Source organism: Giraffa tippelskirchi, chromosome 3 (assembly GCF_054371585.1).
Source record: "Giraffa tippelskirchi isolate mGirTip1 chromosome 3, T2T-mGirTip1v1.2.pri, whole genome shotgun sequence".
Classification (NCBI taxonomy): Eukaryota; Metazoa; Chordata; class Mammalia; order Artiodactyla; family Giraffidae; genus Giraffa; species Giraffa tippelskirchi.
Genome location: NC_137277.1, coordinates 23,759,803 through 23,781,220, shown reverse-complemented (window position 1 = coordinate 23,781,220; position 21,418 = coordinate 23,759,803). Strand labels below are relative to the sequence as shown.

Sequence of the window (21,418 nt, the reverse complement as noted above, 5' to 3'; positions counted from 1 at the left end):
AGTCTGATGCCTCTTTTCTTCACATTTCACTGACATCTTACCAGACGGTAATGACATTCTTGAAGGAATGTGCCAAGACTAGAGTGGGGAAGGCCCAGACAGTGAGTGGACAGAATGCATTTTGCATCCAGTTGCCTTAGGTGGTACAGCTGATTAAGGACAAATACCCAGTGGGAAGACCCACTAGCCAAAGGTAACTAGAAAAGAGGAGGATAATAAATGCGTAACCAGTGCAAAGAAAACTGCGAGGCACCAAGACCACAAACCAACCAGCCCACTTTCCTCCTCTCCATCACTGAATGGATCTGGGAGAAAGCATTAGTAACAGCACTTGTCAACTGCTTCCCTGGAACAAAACATGACAAAACACACGGAAGGTTTTGTTTTCATTATGGTTCTCGGTGTACTTTATTCTCCTGCTGTCTAGCTAAGCAGCCCACACAGGACAGAAATGGGTAGCACTGAGGAATGATCAGATTTTTTTTCTCCCCAATATTCCTGCCCCCTCCCTAAGCCCTGACCAACCCTTATCAGGAATGGTTAGTATATCATCCTTTCCCTTAAGGAACTAAAATTTAAACAAGGCATTAGAAGGCCAGGTCTCTTCATAGGGCTTAGGAGCTGGTGTGAGCTCTTTATTCACAATGGAGCGTCTTTCCTTCAAACACCTGGATTTTTTTTTTTTTTTTTGTACACTGGTTCATAGATCGGCACTTGACTTTGAACCTGGCACCAAAAGGCACAATATCTGATACCCTGTACAAGAGCTATTAGAGATGCTGCCATATGGATGGGCAAAACTGAGCCAATCCCGCTTACGAATGGAAGGCCTGAACAGGGAGTTGGCAAAGAGAAAAAAATGTAAGCCCATATTTTTTGCTAGAATGGAAGTAAAAGTGGGAAGTTAAGGTCTTATTTTTTAATCCTCCAAATACCAGGAAGCAATTTAAAATCTTCCTTGGTGCTTTTGAAAGCAGCATATTCAAAATGCCAGCAAAAACTCCTAATAATTGCAAAATCAAAAGGGGATCAAAGCTCACCGACATCCCTCCTTATTGCTGAAAGAGGCTAAAACCAAAATTCAAGGTGCCCTGTTCCCTTGTAAAAGGGAAAATAATTGTCTGATTTATCGTTATCATAGCACATCACACTTTAAACAAAAATATTAAAGCGTGTGACCAGGGGAATGTTTTGACACCATTTTATTAATCTTCAACTTCAGTGGAAAAATATAACCTTTTCAAGTGCCATTTTCATCACGAGTTTTAATGTATATATGTGTGTATATATTTACACACACACATATGTATTCTTTTGATCACTTGGTTTTGAAGTGCAGCAAGAGACCAATACCTCATTATAATCAAATAAATGAGAACAGAAGGCCAAGCAGTTTCCAAATGGTTATTTTATCAGATTGTTTATAAACATTAAATTTATCCTTGTTTGCAATCCAAAATAGTTACCTGAAGTTTGCTGTTTGTATGCGTTTTGTTTTTAGTATATGTTTTCTAAACTCTTTGGCACAACTTTCTGGGGGCGTTCAGACTGCCACGATACGTATCAGGAGAGAACTTGTCTTTTGTGCTGCCAATTCTGAGCATTTAAATTTTGGTTTGTTTGGGTTGTGGCTTTCTTTTGAAGTCTGCATTCTTTATTTGTAACAATTGTATTTTTATTTTTTCTATATCCTCTAACTCCAGAGTTTTTTTTTTCTCCCCCCACCCCCCCACTTCTACATTCACAGTTGAACCATATTATTAGGAAAGGCGCCTTGATGAAAAGATCAGGATGGGAGCTCTGACCATTCGTCAGTGTTTTCCCTAAAATTAAAAAAAAAGAAAAAGGAAAAAAAAAAAAAAAAACCCCAAAAACAAAACCTAAAGAGCGTCTTTTCCTTTTTTTTTTTCTTCTCTTACATCTCTTGTGCTGCATCAGTAGACCGAACTTCAGTTAGTTTTATGAAATGCAACATCTAACCCCTTTTTTTTTCTGGGAAAAAGAAACTGCAATGACTTGAAGTTGAGAATGTGGATACCGCCTCATTCACACACACTCATTCTCAGACTGTAAAGAATCCCTCACCCTCCTTTTAGCCGGCACGCATACAGTACCAGTACCATGTGGCAAAGGTACACCAAAGGTGGGCTTGAGACTCAGGCTCCATCTTTCTCATCAGTAGCAAAGGCCAGGCTGCCTTTTACAACAAAGCACCACAGCTGAACCCAGTCCCTCCTCCTCTCCCAAACTAGTCATTCCACTTGGCACCGGCCAAAGGACAGAAAAGCTAGTTCTAGCCTCTCCTGGGAAGAGAGAGCTTCCTTTTTTATAAGTAAATCCACTGTTTTTCTCTTTTCCAAGATGGCCGACGTTATGGTTTTCTACGAAGTCAGTGCTTACTTAGCTCACTAACAGCACTGCTGTTGGTGGCTGCAGCTGCTGCTGTGGCAGGATTTTCAATATGGTGTGTTTTCAAGCCTCACTCACTCATTCTCTCATTCCCAAACATTCAGCATCCGTGCACACTCCTCACTTCCGGGTTTTTCAAAAGATTGGAGATTTCCAGTGGGGGTCTCAGGTTATCATCCCAATGGTAACAGATCTAAAAACAGATGGAAAAAAGGTCAATTTTTGAGATCACATATAGCCAATAGAGCCAAACATCTCACTGATTCCTACAATTAAGTGCTCAAAGACCTGAAGTGAATTTGTCAACTTTTCAAGGACTGATTATTTTTATTAGTTCCCTACATGCCATCTACCTGCTTTCATTAGCACTTACAAAGGGTGGGAAACTATAAAAATAAAACTCAAAATGGCCAATTTTATTGAGATATGTGTGTGTGCGCTAAGTCACTTCAGTCGTGTCTCACTCTGAGCAACCCCATGGACTATAGCCCACCAGGCTACTCTGTCCATGGAATTCTCCAGGCAAGAATACTGGAGTGGGTTGCCATGCCCTCTTCCAGGGGATCTTCCCAACTTAGGGATCAAACCCACATCCTTAATGTCTCCTGCACTGGCAGGTGGATTCTTTACCACTAGTGCCACTTGGGAACCCCTGAGATCTGTGATGTAAGATAACTGAGTATGTGAGAGAAAAACAAAGCTACACTTCAAAGCAGAGATCAGACAACTCCAACTTTGGATATCTTTTGTAAAAGAAAGCCATGTCTAAAAGCACTTCAGTAAAGAAAAGAACATGAGGAAAGAAATAGCAGAAAAAGATTTACGGGAAAAGGCCATTATCGCTGACTTTATTAAGGTTCCAAAATGATTTGGGGACTTCACTGAATTCTAGTCATATAAATTCTGTCCTTTATCACCAAATACTTGACTCAACGAAAGATGGGCTGCCTGACCCTTCCACTAGTCCAAGGCTGACAAACAAGTCCTAGCTCAGAAGCACTTGTATGGGGAATAGTACAAAACAAAACACCAAAAGAAAGCCCTTGTCAGAAAAGTCTAAAGAAAATGTACCTCCTCCCCAAGAAAGCAGAAGAAAGAGGGCAGTGGGAACAAGCTCTTACCAAGCTTGGTTCTTCAGTTTCCGCAGTTCTTTTGTCGCCCATGTAGCAAGGGTTTTTGCTTTGTTAGTCTTCGATCTCCGTCCTTCAGTTAACAGTTCATGGATCATTGGCCTAGCTTCTACTAATTTCAGTACATCCTTCCCAAATGCTGTACACAAGTCCCTGTGCAAAATAAACACACCTGAAAATGAGCTTTTGGCCCTACAAAAAGATCACGTTTAGAACCTTCCCAACCTATAGCTACGCTAGCTATAGGTGTCTTGGTATTTACCTGCTTTTTAAAGCCAGAAAAAAATTTCAAGATAAGTAAGTCTAACACCTGCCCTCAACAGGTTACAAAAATGAGATGTAAAGAAAAATAGAATGACTTACCCAAGGTTCCACAGCTAATTCATGGTAAAATCAGAACTAGACTCCAAGTCTTTGAGCTCCTCAAAATCAGTGTTCTGTCTTCTAATGATGCCTCAGAAACCCTCAGTAGAGGAGGCTAAACAGAGGTAATTTGTTGACCAACATCAGAATATGAGATGGACATAGATCTGATGTTGCTTCTATACCTCTTTGAGAGCTCACTTCATAGAGTTTGGTGGGAGAAATTAGAAATCTGGAGGGCCTGGAATGAGATTAGAGCTAAGTCCGAAATGAATTATCACCTAAGAACTCAAAACAGGGTAGGATGGGGTCTATTAAAGAAAGAAGTCCCCTCTGTGCCAAAAAGGGTGGGTAATTACCATCCAGGCTCAATATTCTTTACAACATGTCTTCTCATTTTCTGTGAGAAGTTCTATTCAGCTATCAGAAGCAGGGTATAACCTACCCTATCAGTCCAGCAGCACAAGCTACTACTCCGTCTGTATGATCCTCATCTCCAGCAATGTGGTCAATGAAAGACAGAATAAATTCTACTCGGGGCTGTACCAGCATCACATCCGCTATAAAATAAAGAGAAGGTCTAATGAGGTTGCCCTCCACCTGGCAGGAATACACCCTGTTTCAAAATTCCCAAATACCCTACCCCCATCATGGAGGCTTCAGTCCAGAGAACTAGTCGTACACGGTTACACCAAACTATTTTTCCTCATTCTTCAAGTCAACAGAAGAGGTAGATACTCCTTAACAAACAGAAGTATGTATATATGTAGAAGGACAAATGGAATCTTTCCTTTAAGCCTATGATATCAGAAGTGTGAATACAATATTTCCCCAGTCAATAACAAAAACATCAGGTGACAGAGGAAATCTAATCCTCCAATCCTTCAATTCAGATGACTGGATGGGGGGGAAGAGCAGCGTATCTCAAGAACTCCCACTTGGGGTTGGTATACATGCACCAGCATTAACAGCCTTGCTGGGTTCCATCCCTTGCAATGATCAAGGTGTGAAACAACACAGCTGAGGAAGCGGTGGTCAGAAATAATAAAGTCTATAACCTCCCCTAAAGCTAGAGCACTGTTCTTCCTCCCCTTCTTTTAAGCACTAAGTGTTAGTTTACAAGTAAGCCATGCAATGAACACATAGTCCATCTGGCTATGTGCACACTAGACTAAGTCAACTGGAATGTATACTCAACGGTGTACGTTCTCCTGGTCTCCCTTCAATCCCTGGACAATTCCGGTATAGGCTTCCAAGCAGCCTTCCCGTAGCTCATTCAGATAATCCACCATGTCATAGTCTGACTGCAAGAGAAAAAGAACAGAATCACTGTATTTGATGGCCTTTGGTTGTGCATTTGTCAAAAGTCCCACTCCTTCAATCAGGGCTGGACTTGAAGATACCTTTAAGCTTACCTTGTCCACTTGGGCCTGGGAGGCCTGCTGAAGAGTATTCAAAACAACCTCTAGGTATTTTTTAAACTCTCCACCAATAGCAAGGGCAATATCACCAAACACTGACAGAATCTGTGGCTTCACAGACCTGTGGACATTTTCATTCTGACAAGGAGGAAAAAAAAAAAGTTCTGTCCAAAGACTCAAAGAGCTTTTTTTTAACAATAAGCAACTAATATATTGGTATAGACCCAATATATTGGTTATAGACCTGTAAGTGACATACACAAAAATCAGCAGTGATCATCTCTAGATAGAGGGAGAGATTATATTTACTTTTCCTTTGCACTTTACAGGTTCCCACCTGTGCCTCTAAGGTTCCATACATTGAGCATGTATTCCTTTATTTCCTTAGGTTAGAATCATTGTGTGAAAATGAACAATTCCCTTCATAAGCCCACAGCCAACATTCTGGAACATACAAACTCTCTGTCACGGATCTTGATGTTTAATCATCTTTCTAAGATTGTGTGTGTAGACACTCACCCCCAAGTTCTCCAGTAAGAGCTGCATCACCTCATCACAGAAAGGTAAGATGTTGGATTGCAGGGCACGGCATAAGTCTCCCACTAAGCCCACAGCCGCCAAACAAACCTGCAAAGAATCAACTCGATCATCTCTGGAACAGAAAAGGCTGCCTGCAGGGGTAAGGCATGATTTTTACCTAGCTACTGATCCTTTACCACATGAACCTAGAGTCAAAGAAGGAAAGACCCTTCTTCCCTGAGCTTAGTTCATTTTAACAAGCAATATGGCAAAAAGAGAACTAGGATTATTTAAACTATCATTAAGAAAGGACAGAAAAGACAATATTCACCAGGGATGGTGGTGGCAGAGAAAGGTGGTTTATTGAAAACAAAACAAAACCTTTCTGAGGGTGCTACTCTGGTGTGTCTAATATCCAGTTTCTTAGTGACTACTTTTAGTTCAGACACTTATGGCAACAAAGTAGCTCAACCCTTGGAGTGATACATGGGGAAGCGCCACCTGGGTTACAGGATCTGGATTTCTGTACTATAATGCCTACCAGGTATAAATGAGGACATAAACATATTCTTTTTGAAAAGCACAGCTTACCTGGTACTCAGCGTAATTTTTCAATCCAATGCCCAAGAAGGGTTTAAAGGCCTCCATGTACTTTAGGAATTCACCACCCAACACTGTAAAAAAACTCAATCTATTAGCATCACAGAAGTGAGCAAAAATAACCATCTTAGTTCTCCCCAAAATGTACACACTCCAATCAAAAGGCTGGGTAAAATGAGAGTTAAATACCAATTTTATCATAAAGACATTATTGCTGTCTTGGACAAGCCAAATTCATAACTGCTGGAGATAATGCCAAATCTCCAGAGTGGGATTTCATTCTGGTTGAAACTACCAAGCGGTACAGCTCTCAAGGAATGTCAAGGTTAATTATGAATTGGCTGAGCTAGTAATACTGACTTCCACTTCTTCATCTGATTGTAACATGAACTCTTTGGGAGCCAGTTTGTTTTTTTTGGCCTCACCATGTGGCTTGTGGGATTTCAGTTCCCTGACCAAGGACTAAACATGGGCCACAGCAGTGAAAGCACCAAATCCTAATCACTAGGCCACGAGGAGTTCCCAGAAGCCAGCTTTATAAAACAGGATCTTTAAGCAATTCCATCAGGGACTTATTTAACAAGCCAGTCAAGAAAAGCTGTCTGGGTTTCATATTCAATTCAGCTACTCTGGGAACCAAAATTAACTCCTGTGCCCTGCCAGGATGGTCACAAGGTGCCAGATTGGTTGGACATAGGCTCCTTATGCTAGAAATGAGTCTGCCTTAATAATACACCTTATAGACCACTACTGAAGAAGCATTCCTGGTTTCTGAATCACATATGGTTTCCCCAAACCAATTCTGAATAGTTAGCTATGTAATAATCAGAAAATCAATTAATTCCTAGAACTCAGTGTTTCATTCCATTCCATACTAGGCACCATATTATCTCAACCTAGATCCAAAGCATTAAAACCCAAACCAGAATGTACCAAGTGCCAGGAAAGAAAACATAAACCTTTGCTTCCTCCATCCTTTACAGGCGTCAAAGCTTAATAAAGCAAGTTAAGTTTCAGGGGGAAAAGGAACCTGATGAACATGAGGTAGATAACAGCTCCCTCTACCCCACAAAGAGCTGCCAACCTGACTTGCAAATTGGCTCCCATTCACTTCAAGGAGAGTGGCAAAGCAGTTATACACAGACTTATACTTATGTTCAATCCAACTCTGAACTGACTCAATATCCCATAAGTGAAAAGACAGGACTATGCCTTTTGTAATCAAAAATTCTTCATGGCTACTGAAACTCTCTTGCATTCTAAAGAAATTTCCTTGCCTGATTGAGGCTCACTGACCTTCCACCAATGTGCTAACTGCCATTAGGGCATCCTCTTGCACTCCCCCAGACCCAGCTGTGCTTTGGAACATCCTTAACAGGGAGGCCATGACCACATCAGAGATCTGCAAAGCATCTTGATGTTGCACCTTCCGGAGAACATTCTGTAAAATGAATAAAAGTTCAGAATCTGTTGATTCCAAACCCTCCAACCAGCACACCATACTGTGTCTTTAATTTTTTTTTTTTAAATCAGTTAAGTCTCTAGAATTTTTGGGGGGGAAAAGCCTTTTCTGCTCAAAAGTTTTGAAAGTGCAAATCACCTGACACAAAACATACATCTAAATAACTCATCTATTTCCCAATTCAGAACAAACACAAGAGGATCTTCCATCAAGTGTGACAAATCAGCCTCCATATTTAGCTGTATTGAAATGGCAGTTAAATTATTTCAGCTTTGAAGAAGGACATATCATATGAGAATTGCTACTCATAAAACAAAAAAGCAACCCTTTCTATGGCCTAACCCATTTACAGATTATGGTCAAGAAAGTCTTGATAAAGCCAATCTGACTTTTCCCAATTCAATATTCCTCAAACCTCCCTCCCGGAGAAGGCAATGGCATCCCACTCCAGTACTCTTGCCTGGAAAATCCCATGGACGGAGGAGCCTGGTAGGCTTCAGTCCATGGGGTCGTGAAGAGTCGGACACAACTGAGCGACTTCACTTTCACTTTTCACTTAAATGTATTGGAGAAGGAAATGGCAACCCACTCCAGTGTTCTTGCCTGGAGAATCCCAGGGACAGAGGAGCCCGGTAGGCTGCCGTCTCTGGAGTTGCAAAGAGTCGGACACGACTAAAGAGACTTAGTAGCAGCAGCAGCAAACCTCCCTCCTTACCCTTTGTTTCAACTAATGTCACTGGATCAGGAAAGACCTCTTAACAGTCATGTTTTAAAAAATTAAGTCTCACATAAGGAGACTTAAGGAGAAGGGAGTCATAGGTAAGACGACCTAGTTAGCATCACTCAATTCTATAACCTAGTACCTACCCTTAGCACTAGACAAGTTCCAAGGTTTCCCTTTCTTAGGTAAAAAAGGGAGTAACTCTTCAGCCATGCCATCACTCTAGTCATGATCAAGAAGCAACATTTTAATTTTCCTTGTCTCTCCTCAGAAAAAAAAGTCTACTGTGATTATCAGTAAATTATAAACTTATAATCTATATATTATAATTATAAATAACAAAGTTTCCAATAGCGATTGCTTCAAATGATGATGGCAAAAACACAAGGCTCTGTTTTTAGCTCAGTGAACCATAGCTGGGAACCAAATCTGATTGGGTTACACTTGAACAACCTAATGAAAATCAGAAACTAAAGGCTGCTAATACAAAATAGCTTCATGTTTGGGAGGACCATCACAAATGGAGGAGTTTCCTTCCCTACATTGTACAAAAGGTAAATTGCATTACATTGTACAAAAGGCAAATTTTATGGACAGACAAGAAAGGAAAATGGGAAACTCTCCTAATCAATCTGACGAACGTCTTTTGAGAAGGGCTTTTGACCATCATCACCCACAATATCATCTGTGTGTTCTGTGTGTGCGTGAACTTGTCATCCTGAGACACAGTGCTTTCCCTGGTGCTATTAAGTGATAAGGCACCATCATACCTGAAGAGTTGCGCAGAGTAAAGACTGAAGGTCATTGAACTGGATCCTATCCGATGTGCTCTGGATATGTGACTACAAAGAAAAGAAGATCGTGTTCTGAATAAACACTTTCTAAAAGGCTCTAAACGCCCTCCCAAAAATGCTTCCATTTTTGCTGGATAAATAATCTCTACTAGTGCTAAATGAAAGTAAATAAAAAACTTATGTATATATATGGTGTAACACATATATGAATAAACTGTAGCAAGCAATGCAATTGGAAGTCACAACATTTTTTGTATAAGCCTTAAGTCTAAGAACATGTATACTTAAACACCAAAAAAAAGAGAACAGCCTTGAAAACAGAGCTATGTGTAGAGTACCACACCCTTCCCACCAGGAAGGTGTTCAGTCTCACCTCCATCTGGAGCACCTGTTGCAGTCGTTCCATGATGACTAGAGTAGTTTTCTGAACCGCAGGGTAACAATCCTTGGCACTGTTTTTCACAATTTCCATTAGTGATTCGTATGCAGAACTCCTCAGGTTGTTCTGGTGTCCATCAGGTCTGTAAGGAACACACAGCAAAAAACCTTAAAGTCTTAACTGAGAAAGGACAGAGAGTCGTTATTACGTAAACACACTGAAAATAACCCAAAAACCAATATGGCTTCAGACCTGATCTGAATTTGGCAGACACAATACAGCCTGGAACCAAAATTTCCATCTCTGAGCCAATGATTATGTTCAATATGGTTTCCAGACCTGATAATTAGAATGGCCCTTTTAGAAAGAGGCTAAAATCATATGAAAAATAGTCAAAAATGCTGAAGAACCCATGTGGACAAAAGAAGAGGTTGCACAAAAAGCTATGAAAAAGGTATCTTGGGAATTCCCTGGTGGACCAGTGGTTAGGACTCCATGCTCTCACTGCCAAGGGCTCAGGTTCAATCCCTGGTTGGGGAACTAAGATCCCGTAAGCCAGGCAGTGAATCAACAGGATTCTTTTCATTTCTCCTATTGCAATGTTTCATATTAGACAGCCCCCACAAAGAGTGTAAAAGGAGTCGGATGCAAAGACACCACTCATTTCTGTATAGTATTAGTTACCTGTCTGTGGTCTCCAGGAGCTTCTGAACTATGAGTTCAAAAGAAGAAGATAAGCAATAGGTAGCTGGTTCTTCCTGATCATCAGCTACATCTGCAGCTTCGTAAGCAGCTTCAGCCAGACTGGAGAAAGCCTTAAACACAGACAGAGTAACTATTAATTAGTCCTGAAAAGAACCCCATTCCAGGATCACCTCATTTTCCCTTAAGATACCCTGGGCAGTGTTCCTTTCCAACTGATCTAAGAATAAATCAATGGCAGTGAATCTTTAATTCTTCACGCCAAGGTCATCTCAAGACAACATCTTTAAGTATCCTTAAAATTAAATAAATGTATGTATCTATATTTATATTTTGTTTCTCCTCTAAACAGTACAGTATTCTCACCTACCATGAACGTCTGCCACTCCACTTCTTCTCTCACCATCCACAGAAAGCCTTCCAACCCCACTCCTTTCTTATTTGAACTTCTTCCTCCTAATCCCAAAGGTCCCTAGTGAACTATGCGCAGCCCATACTGACTCAGCACTTGGACCGCCCACCTTCCTTCCCTCGTGCCCCCTTCTCAGCAATGGTACTTCTCGTAGCCAGCAACTCTCTACCTTAAAATTTCTTGTCCCCAAGCCACTGAAGAAAAGAAAGAAAACCAAGTCCAGAGAGTTTTCCCACTGGGTTAGCGTGACTGTTCTAAACAGTTTGGGAACCAGTCACCATGAGTCAACAGCTCCCTCTGGGTCATGCAGCTCACATCTCCCCCACATTTTAACTGATGAAATTAGGAAGGAGATGCTATTCAAAAAGAGCCTTCTAGTGAGGTAGACCCATTTCTCTCCCACACCTCCTACTTCCTTGCCAGTGGCTTAGTCAAGCTCCTTATCTCAACAGGAAGAAAACGCCTCACCCAGCACACATTTGAAGCCACTCTGGGTTCAGCACTGAGACCCTCAATCAGACACTGCAGCAGGGGAGTCAAGTAGACATCATTGATGGCGGCTTCAGGGAGCAGCTCACAGATTCTGCCCACTGTCCATGCAGTTGTATCTCGAACAACTACACTGGGGTCTTTCATTAATTCTATTAAGGTGGGCATAGCCTGTAAATATAACAGTTATTGGCAAAACAAAACAAATAAAGCCTGTAAACTAACAGTTATTGGCAAAGCAAAACAAAGATTGACATTCATGCTGACCAACACCTCAGAAGAGGCAATACTGATGGTTGGGTTTTAACTCAAAGTTATCAGAACAGTTTGGTCATTTTATAAGATATGCTTGTCAAATATTCAACAATATAACAAAAGTAACTAGAAACATGAAAAAGTCCCTCTCTCTTCATCAAATCTCAGTATAGTTTTATTAAGACTTTGGTACGAATACTTTCAGCCATCTTTACTGAATTTATTCAGGCAGAGATCCCAGAATGCAGCTGAAACAGCATTTAGCTATTCCTGAAAGGTTGAGTTCTATATACTAAACAACTAAAATGCACTTTTGTGTCACTTGTTGTAGCAAAATAAATACAACACTTTCATTAAGATTTTTCATTACATGTCATTTTGTCCTGAGGACTGAATACTCACATCATTAAAAACCATGGAGAATTATTTTTGTTATAATATTTAGTGAAGAAAAAAGAACAACAAGAAACAAGTTGTAAAAACATTCATATGGTTAAGACCTCCACCCTAGTACACACACGCACACGTAGAAAAAATCTTCAAGGATAAATACAAAACATTAATAGTGTTATCCTTGGGCAAGAGGATTAAAGGTAACTTTTTTGGGGGCCTTTTCTCCATTTTTCAAGTCATATGGTTTTTGTAATAAAAGTTAACTAAGAAATGCATTGTATGCCTCATTGACAGCAAACAGCTATCTAGAAGTGACCTTTGTGGATGATTATTTACAGCTTTGTTCTTAAAGACAAATCTTCAAGCAAAAAACTAAACAATAAACAACCCACTTTCCACCCCTACACTCCCTGAGCTTCACCTGTATAACTAGTGGTTTGAGTTGATTGGGCTCCGGTCCTTCCAAGATGCAGCCAAAAGCCATCACTGCTGCATCCCGGTACCGCCAGTCAGGGTTCTTGATGTGTTCTTTGATGAAGGGAAGGACATGCGGGACAATGTCGTCCTCACAGCAGGTGGCCAGGAGCATGAGGCACACCCCTGCCGCTTTGCAGGGGTTCCAGTCGTCATCGTCGTCATTTTCATCCTGGTGAAAGAACGTAGCACTAGTTCAGTTCTTGATCAAAGAAGCTCTTCAACTCAAAAGGTCCTCCGACTACAGTACTCCCAATTATCATTACAACTTAAGCTTTGGGGAAGTAAATAAAATAGAAAACCTTCATATCTTTATCTCCTCCACAAAAACTCAACACAGCCTCTGTTAAACAAGATGCAGACAGAGGGAAGGTATTTCTCACTACTGTACAACAAGATGAACAAACTCCCACTACATGGAATACAGATGAATTTCAAATACATTGAGTAAAAGGCAGAACAGAAGAAAGCGAAATGACTAGTAATATAAAGTTCAAAATTACTCAAAACCTATGGAGTTAAAAGGGAAGAGGAAGAAGGCATGGGGGGGAGCCTTCTGATATGCCAGTAATTATTATATTTCAATAAAAATTAAAAAAAGATTACATTTGGATCTCCCTTGAAACTAGAAATCAAGGTCTTTTTTATTGTGGCCATTCACACCAAAGTAATTTAAGACAATTATACTTATCCAGTTTCAGAAAAATCACATAAAGAATGATTTGTTCCCAAATGAGAAGCACAGCAAAAATATACAAAAGGAAAAATACTCAGGTCAAAAGATTAAAAAAAAATAAATAAAAGCAACTGTAAAACTGAAAGATGAGATGAAAATTTAAGGGAACACCCAGTCCATTTGAAAGTAATATATCTCTACTTATCTTTTGAGACTGCTATATTAAGAATCATGAAATTCCCTAAAAACAAATTATATTCCTGTATACAGAGAAATTTTGCAGTGCTCAGTTACAGTATTACTTCCTCAGAGCACTGCCAGCTCTTTGGTATATTTCACATGCACCAGAGAACAGGTGAGGTGACAGAATCTTTCTAAACACCATATCAAAACAAAAGGAACACCATAAAGCCAAAAAGGAACAACGGAAACCAAAATACACTTCCTGGAAGATAACTTCTCAGGGCTTCCCTGGTGGCCCAGTGGTTAAGGATCCACCTTGTAGTGCAGGGGACACCGTTCAATCCCTGGTCCGGGGAGATCCCACGAGCTATGGGGCAACCTAGCCCGTGTGCTACAACTAGGGCTGCACCCTAGAGCCCACATGCAGCAATTCCTGAAGCCCACGTGTCCTAGAGCCCATGCTCCGCAACAAGGAAAGCCACTGCAGTGAGAAGCCAGCTCAGACAACCAGAGAGTAGCCCCACTCTCCACAACGAGAGAAAGCCTGCGCGCAGCAACAAAGACCCAGCATAGCCAAAAATAAATAATTTTTTAAAAAAGAGATAATTTCTCTATTTACTCATTAAACCCACATTCTTCATGAAGTCTTGTTACTCTTATCTGGTCACAAACTACTCAGAGCCTAAAGGACCTTACAGATCCAGTTCAGCTCTTTGAAGTCATGGATAACAGAACATCAAGTTGTTTCAGAATTGCGGAGTTCCTTCATGGCAACTGTTCCACGGCAAACCAACCATTACCGAGGCTTCACAGTTCACTTGACTAGATTTGGAGTGTAACTCACCTGTTTAGTTAGTGTCTGTGTGAGGATTGGAACCAGGTACTGCAGTGCTCCCTTGGCATAAAATTTGCTGGTGTGCTCAGGGGGCCGTCCTTGTTCTGCTGCCTGAAGAGAAACATACAGCAAATTCTGGATGGCAGCAAACACACTATCAAGGCACAGCATGTAAAGGTGCACAGTGAGAGCTGCCCCTGGGTCTGCACAGAAATGCAGGGACACAGAGACTTCCCTGGCAGTCCAGTGGTCAAGACTCCACGCTTCCACTGCAGGGGCACGGGTCCCACCCCTGGTCAGGGAAGAGCCTGCAGGCCCTGAGGAGCACTCCATCCCCCGCGAAAACACACAAAGCACATGGCAACACACAGGATGAGTGGTCTTTGGAGGCACTCATTTTGTCTAGCTACTTCAATGAGATTCTTTTAGGCCATACATATAATCTACCTTAAAGGATCAAGGCAATCTTAAGAATTACATTCTTTTTACACTAATTGAACTTTGGATAAAGAGATGCACTAAGCTCCCATAAGGAGGCCAAAAATAAGACGGTGCTTTCTGAAGGACATAAAGACAATTAAGGTTGGAAACAAAGCCGGAATTTTAATCTGCAAGTGCAGAACTAACCCCTTTCTCCATATCTAATTTCTTCACCAGAGTCAGTAAGCTATCAATTATACATCCCATCCTTGCATTAGGACTTCCAAAAGAAAATAATTCAGCATCAGATAGCATCTGGTTAAAATGTGACTGCCTGCTGCCCCCTTGTGTTCACAGGACTAATATTTACAACAAATCCCTGACTGGTAAAAATAGATGCCTCATCGCTTTGGTTAGTAAAAAAAAAAACAAACAAACAAACACCCAAATCTCTACAAATGGAGATACCCTCTAACCCCAGTCAGAATAAAGCTCTCCCAGAGGAGAAAAATAACATCCACAAAAAAGGTAAGTCCTAAAACCCAGTCAGAATAACAGCTCCCACCACATCAACCCTCCTAGGCTCACCTCTGAGGCTTCAATGGCCAAATCCATTTCCTCATCACAGACGTTGGACCAGAATTCTATCCCTTGTAGGGCCACCTCATCAATGTCACTTTTCATTGCTTCAATTGTGATCTTAAGAGAGAAAACAAGATACCCCAGGTTCCAAATAAGTGCTGGTTCAAGTTCGACCCCTCCTACAACCACAGATATTCAAGTTTCAAAAATGTAGATTTATGAAAGCTAGGTCTGAAATGAAAGGCAGGAAGAAGAAACAGAGTTTTAAAATATACTCTTTTTATGAGTACAAAGTTAGCACAAGTTTTCTTGGCACACTGCTGATGAATTCAAATCTAATACTCAAGGAATTTCCTTGATTTCACAACATTAAATAAAAAAATTACGGAACTGACAGAACAGCAACTAAGAATAAGGGGCTTTTGCAATTAGCTACATGCTAAGGCAATGGCACCCCACTCCAGTACTCTTGCCTGGAAAATCCCATGGACGGAGGAGCCTGGTAGGCTACAGTCCATGGGGTCGCTAAGAGTCGGACACGACTGAGCGATTTCACTTTCACTTTTCCCTTTCATGCAATGGAGAAGGAGAAAATGGCAACCCACTCCAGTATTCTTGCCTAGAGAATCCCGAGGACAGCGGAGCCTGGTGGGCTGCCGTCTCTGGGGTCGCACAGAGTCGGACACGACTGAAGCGACTTAGCAGCAGCAGCAGCAACTGCATTAAATAGAAGTACTTACTGCAAAAAGAGCAGGACCCATATATGTCTCCATGTACTGATAATATAAGGACATTATCTTCACCAGATTCTGTAAGGCAGCCACTCGTACCTTGTGCAAACAACAGATTAAACAGTTTACTTCTTAGTTTAATAGCAAGGCAATCTGACAAAGGTAAATAAGTAACTGCTTCACTTAAGTGGGTCAATAATCTATAGGGTCAATCGAGGTATATTTGGGTAATATTTTCCTCTCCTTCTTTTATACTTTAAAGGTGTCTGTGGAACCCTTGGCAGGACTAAATTCACTATTGCCCTCAGACTGGATGTTACTTCCACCTGCTTCAAGGGTCAAGGTTTAGGTTCCCAAAGTAGGAAAGCTGTTTCAAAGGCTGTAACGGAAAACGAGGCCTTGAACAACCTACAGCAATTAAGTAGCAAGGCTGATCACAAACCATTTCTCTCTTAAATCTTTTTTAAGAGGGTGGTAACTTCCATCATGTTAGCTTTCCAAGGACTATTCTTCCCTCTTCTCCAACATATTGAAGAAAAATTCTTTTATTAATAAAAGTATTAGTCAAACGCTATTTCTGAAGTCACCAGATTCCAACATTTCAAACTACTATGCTAGAGCGAGCATTTCCTAGGAAAGATAGAAGACATGACCTCACACTTACCCTCGTATCTGGACACTGTGTGGCTTCACAGACTACCTGCATAATAAAGTGCCTTTCGGACTGCAGAAGAACAAAAATAAAGAGATTAGAAGCAGCATTTATACAAAGATTACTAGACTATCCCTTCAAGTAAAACTTCTCTCTCCCTCAGGGACCCACAGAACTCTGGACCATTTGCAGGTTTTCCTGGACACAGCAATGGGACTATGAGGACTCTAGTGTTTGCCCCAGTGTCTACTATCTAACCTGCCCTCTATGGAGGTCCCTAATCGTTTAATCCCTCAAATGATCTTCACTAAAACAAGACTTGAAGAAGGAAGCAGATAGGAAAATGCAGGTCACAGGATTTAAATAAAGATGGTTAAAACAAACAAAAAAAACCATACATCAGGAAAACTCCTTTCCTCGCATTTAAAATTTAAGAGAATTTTTAATTTAAACAAACCCAGATCAAATGTGGTTAAAATATAGAAAACTAGTGAATTTTGTTTGCTACCATCCTCTTTTGATATCTACGAGGAAAAACCCAGTTTTCTAAGCAATCAGAACTGCAGTTTGCTTTGGTTTTTTAGACATCCCAACTTTGTCCAATCTAAGGACAAAAAAAAACCACAAGGCCCAACTGAAGAGTCAACAAATACACACAATGCTTTCAGACCATATCATCCAGCAATTCCACTTCTGGATAATATATCCAAAAGAACAGAAAACAACTTCTCAAAGACATGTTTGTATACTCATATACACAGCAGCACTATTCACAACAGCCAGAAGGCAGAAGGAAGCAAACCAAATGCCCATCAACAAACAAATACAATGGAATATTATTCAGTTTTAAAAAGGATATTCTGACACATGCTGTAACAGGAATGAACCCAAGACATAATGCTAAATGAAATGAGCCAGTCACAAAGACAAATCAAATCCTGTATGACTCTGCTAATATAAATTATCTACAGTAAACAGACTCATAGGAACAGAAAGTAGAAAAGTTGGGTTGCCTGTGACTGGGAAGGGGAAAACAGGGAATTAACAATTGTTTCAGTTTTGCAAGATGAAGACAGTTCTGGAGACTGGCTGCAAAACAACATGCAGACACTTAACACTACTGAGCCATAAATTTAAAAATGGTTAAGATGGTAAACTTTATTTTATTATACATTTTAACACAACTAAAATTAAATAATAGAGGAAAATACTTTCAGTCAAAACAGAATTTATATGTTAATTTCCAAAAGCACCTTCCTATGGAAGTACGAAACAGCCCAATTTCCATAATTAAAAAAATACATATCCCCAAAGCATACTCACACTTTGGACTGCAAAAGGGAAAACCTAAGCCTAGAAACATTTTAGACCACATTGTTCCCCAAAGCCAGATGAGAACTGGCAAACACCTACTCCATGGCCATGTTTCACAAAACACAAATCTTAACTAGACTGGAAATAAATACTTCTAAACAAGATAGTACTTTCTAAATCATAACCTTAAAACAACACAAAAGTTTCATTTAACTCCCCTGCCTCACCCTCTGAACCTATACTTTTTAACCAAAAGACACTTACCTCTTTGTCAAAGTTTGCTTTGGTGAACTCCAGTGAGTTCAGGAGTGCATTAGTAGCTGCTAGCTTCACATTATTACTAGGCTCTTCTTTCCTCATCCCCTGGATTATGGCAGTCAGAATCTCATTGGATTTATCCTGTAGCTGCTCTGGGTCCTGAAACAAGCAGAAGTGCAGTGAATATAATAATTGAGCTCATGACTAATCAGCAGCCCTTCTATTCAAGAGAGTATCATGAGACTTTCTCTGATCTTTCCCCACACATTTCCATTTAAGGACAAACCACCTGCAAAATATCCCAGGGTCTGATAGTCCAAACTTGAACCAGAACAAGTTAAACTCATCAAGTCCATCTCTTGACTTCTTAGCGTAATGACTCTGGGCATGAGGTAATGCTGGCTCCCCCCACCCCCATTCTATGCACATGGAGATGGCAGTGTGGTGTTTTTTACAGGCCATCTGTACCAACTGAAATAAAGCTTCAGAATATCTGAGGACCAAGGATCTACACCTGGGCACATTTATGGAGTCAGGTGCTGTGGACTCCTTTGTTTCATCAAATCTGTGTATCAAAACTGATCCCAAGAGTGGTAATCTCAGCAGCAAGAGTCCTAGAAGTGCTGCATTTAACATACTGTGTCGTGGCTCCAGTAGCTAAACCAACCACAGCAAAGTTGGCAAACTGTTTCTGTAAAATAGTCATTGAAAAAGTAACACAGCATCCCTGGTACATTGAGGATCTTCAGAAAGGGATTAGGTCAAGGAGAGGAGACAGAATCTATGCCTCTCCAAACGGATTTTCATCTTGAGTCTGTGGCCCTTAAAAGTCTCTTTCCTTTAGGGCATGATTAGCAATATGAGGATAAATTAACTATCCAAATATAGAAGTCTAACAAATAAAGCAGCCCTGCTTTCAAAACACATTGCAATAGCTTGTTTGTTTTCTTTTCATGATGATAAAGAATAATTCTAATACTGTGCATATTACAACTAGAGGGAATCAGCGGTATATAAGTTAGATACAGTACTTACTATATCTTGGCAAATGTAACCAATAGCTTCCAATGTAGACTCTTTCATGTGCTCTGTGCTGTTGGGGTTTGTGACATTGGCCACCAGCTGAGGAATGAGTTCTGGCCACTGGTTCACTGGGATCTCTGCACAAGCAATACCAGCCACACACTGCGAGGCAGAACTAGGCCGGTAAGTTTCTGTGCCCAAAGTCTGCAAAACCTGTGCGGGGCACACACACACAAAGACAAAAGATAATCAATTTCTAATACTGTTGGAACACATTGTGCCTACCAGCACACATCTAATATCAGTCTCTGAATTATCTTTAATATAGAGAAGTAGGAAAAGGCATATACAGCATAAGCCAACTGTTGGGAATAAAGCTGGCCTCAATACCAAGAGCAGCATAATCAGCATTGCCCCAGAGCCTAGAAATGAAACCCATCACCCCCTATTTCCAAATAGAATCTCCAGAGCCAGACACCTCACCTCGATTTTCAACCCAAGGTAAGAAAGTAGCAAAGGCACAAGTGACAGACAAAGAATGAAGCCACAATGACCCAGAGTTAATCATTACCGTGATCAGCTAATTTAGTCAATGAACTCACTAAGACTCACCAGTCCACTCAAAAAGGCAAACAGTTAACTGTTCCTGGCATGAACACAGGACAAAGAGTAGCTGCCAGACATTCAGGCCAGCTCTGCTGACTGGGTCAGGTCACTTAGTATCCTGCTTTGTAGCTAATAATAATGAACTCCCTCCTATCTTTCCCCCTTATATGGTATATCATCAGCTCAGTAACAGTCTGATTCTAAATGAAGGTTTTGCTCTCTAGGCCTACCAGAGCTAGACTGGACTTTAACAAAATCTGTGTGTCCAAGACATGGGCAGGGAGCAGGGATGAGATGAACTGTCCAAAAGGGCATGGGATGAATAGGTATTAATCCAAGTCAGACTAAGAAATCATGAGGTGCCTTCACATTGTATTGCACCATCTCCTAGTGCATATGGAACGCATACTGAATCCCAGTCTCTATGTTTATCTTTTCTCCTTTAAGTTGCTTCTAGAAGACCATTAATTAATATTACCTCAGGTGATTTAGAAACTAAATGTCTAACTCTTGAGTACTACAAGCTATTTTTTTTAACCAAGGATGACCCTAATGGTAATACTCAATTATCAGAAAGAAGAGGAGTAAGAAATTAGCTCTCAACTCTGTCCAACACCCAGATTTCAAAAAAAGAAATAACCACCAGCACTGACAGAGTATTACCAGATGTGCTAAGAAAAGGAAAAAAGCCCTAAATAACTGCTATTACCTTTCATGCACAAAAACTCAATAATGCTGACAGAAATTCTTACTCAAAATTTTTTTAAAAATTCTGGGGTTAAGATTGATGTGCCTCACCCCCAATTACAGTTCTGATCATGTCTTCTCCCATTTACTATTGTGTAATTTGAGGAAAATGAGAAATTGAATGAGTACACTAAATATCAAGATTTCCAGTCATTAATGGAATAAACTTTATTTATATCAAATTACTGAGAAAAGGATTAAAATGTTATTATATAAGCAAACTCAAGTGGATAGAAATAGCTCTATATATTCCAAAGATTCAAAATAAGTTGGCTTTTGTAACCGAGTTTTCTGTCATCAGTTCCTCCATGCAAGACTGGAGAAAGAGGTACATAATTAGAAACAAAAGTTACTGCTGCAAAGGGCACTAATTTACCTAACGCTGACACCCAGAACCAGGGAACAGAAAATATGATATTCAGGACCATGACCAGCACAAGTACAGACGCAGGAATCCTCCCAATGGCTTCCCCTCAAATAGCAGGGCCCATCTGACTGCACAGATTCTTGACTTACTACTCTCTGCACCTTATTCATGTAAGACAGGCCACTAAAGAATCTAATTTTTAAAAAGCATATATGTATACATATATTCTGATACTCTGCTGTGGCAGGAATTATGGCAAGAATAATTCAACAAGAAACTCACAAAAACCCCATAATGCACAGCAACAAGGGACATTCAATTTTCCTCAAAAAAAAAATCCATCTGCTAACTCTTTTAAACACTGACAAAAAGCCAGATATTTCTAAAAGTTTCTCATAATTTACCAAGTAGATAAAAACAAGATTAAAGTCATAATCTTATTTCATAAACTCTTTAGGCTTGAAAGGCCCAAGAGATCATTTAATTCCCTTCCTGACAACA

At 40.4% G+C, this 21,418-nt stretch overlaps 1 protein-coding gene across 1 annotated transcript in view; it reads right to left on the bottom strand.

Annotated features, from left to right (window-relative positions):
• Positions 1–378: 378 nt before the first annotated feature.
• The window catches only part of KPNB1 (karyopherin subunit beta 1), a 24,065-nt gene continuing 3,025 nt past the window's right edge, over positions 379–21,418 (bottom strand). The window contains exons 4-22 of the mRNA XM_081582339.1: positions 19,210–19,410; positions 18,181–18,333; positions 16,615–16,674; positions 15,960–16,049; positions 15,226–15,336; positions 14,227–14,328; positions 12,471–12,695; positions 11,381–11,572; positions 10,483–10,613; positions 9,793–9,940; positions 9,396–9,467; positions 7,739–7,883; positions 6,434–6,516; positions 5,843–5,950; positions 5,318–5,461; positions 5,101–5,206; positions 4,348–4,462; positions 3,531–3,692; positions 379–2,602 (exon numbers count right to left, since the gene is read on the bottom strand). Coding sequence (XP_081438465.1) covers position 2,602; positions 3,531–3,692; positions 4,348–4,462; positions 5,101–5,206; positions 5,318–5,461; positions 5,843–5,950; positions 6,434–6,516; positions 7,739–7,883; positions 9,396–9,467; positions 9,793–9,940; positions 10,483–10,613; positions 11,381–11,572; positions 12,471–12,695; positions 14,227–14,328; positions 15,226–15,336; positions 15,960–16,049; positions 16,615–16,674; positions 18,181–18,333; positions 19,210–19,410 — 2,349 coding nt within the window. The 3' untranslated portion in view covers positions 379–2,601. The remainder of the gene's footprint in view (positions 2,603–3,530; positions 3,693–4,347; positions 4,463–5,100; positions 5,207–5,317; positions 5,462–5,842; positions 5,951–6,433; positions 6,517–7,738; positions 7,884–9,395; positions 9,468–9,792; positions 9,941–10,482; positions 10,614–11,380; positions 11,573–12,470; positions 12,696–14,226; positions 14,329–15,225; positions 15,337–15,959; positions 16,050–16,614; positions 16,675–18,180; positions 18,334–19,209; positions 19,411–21,418) is intronic.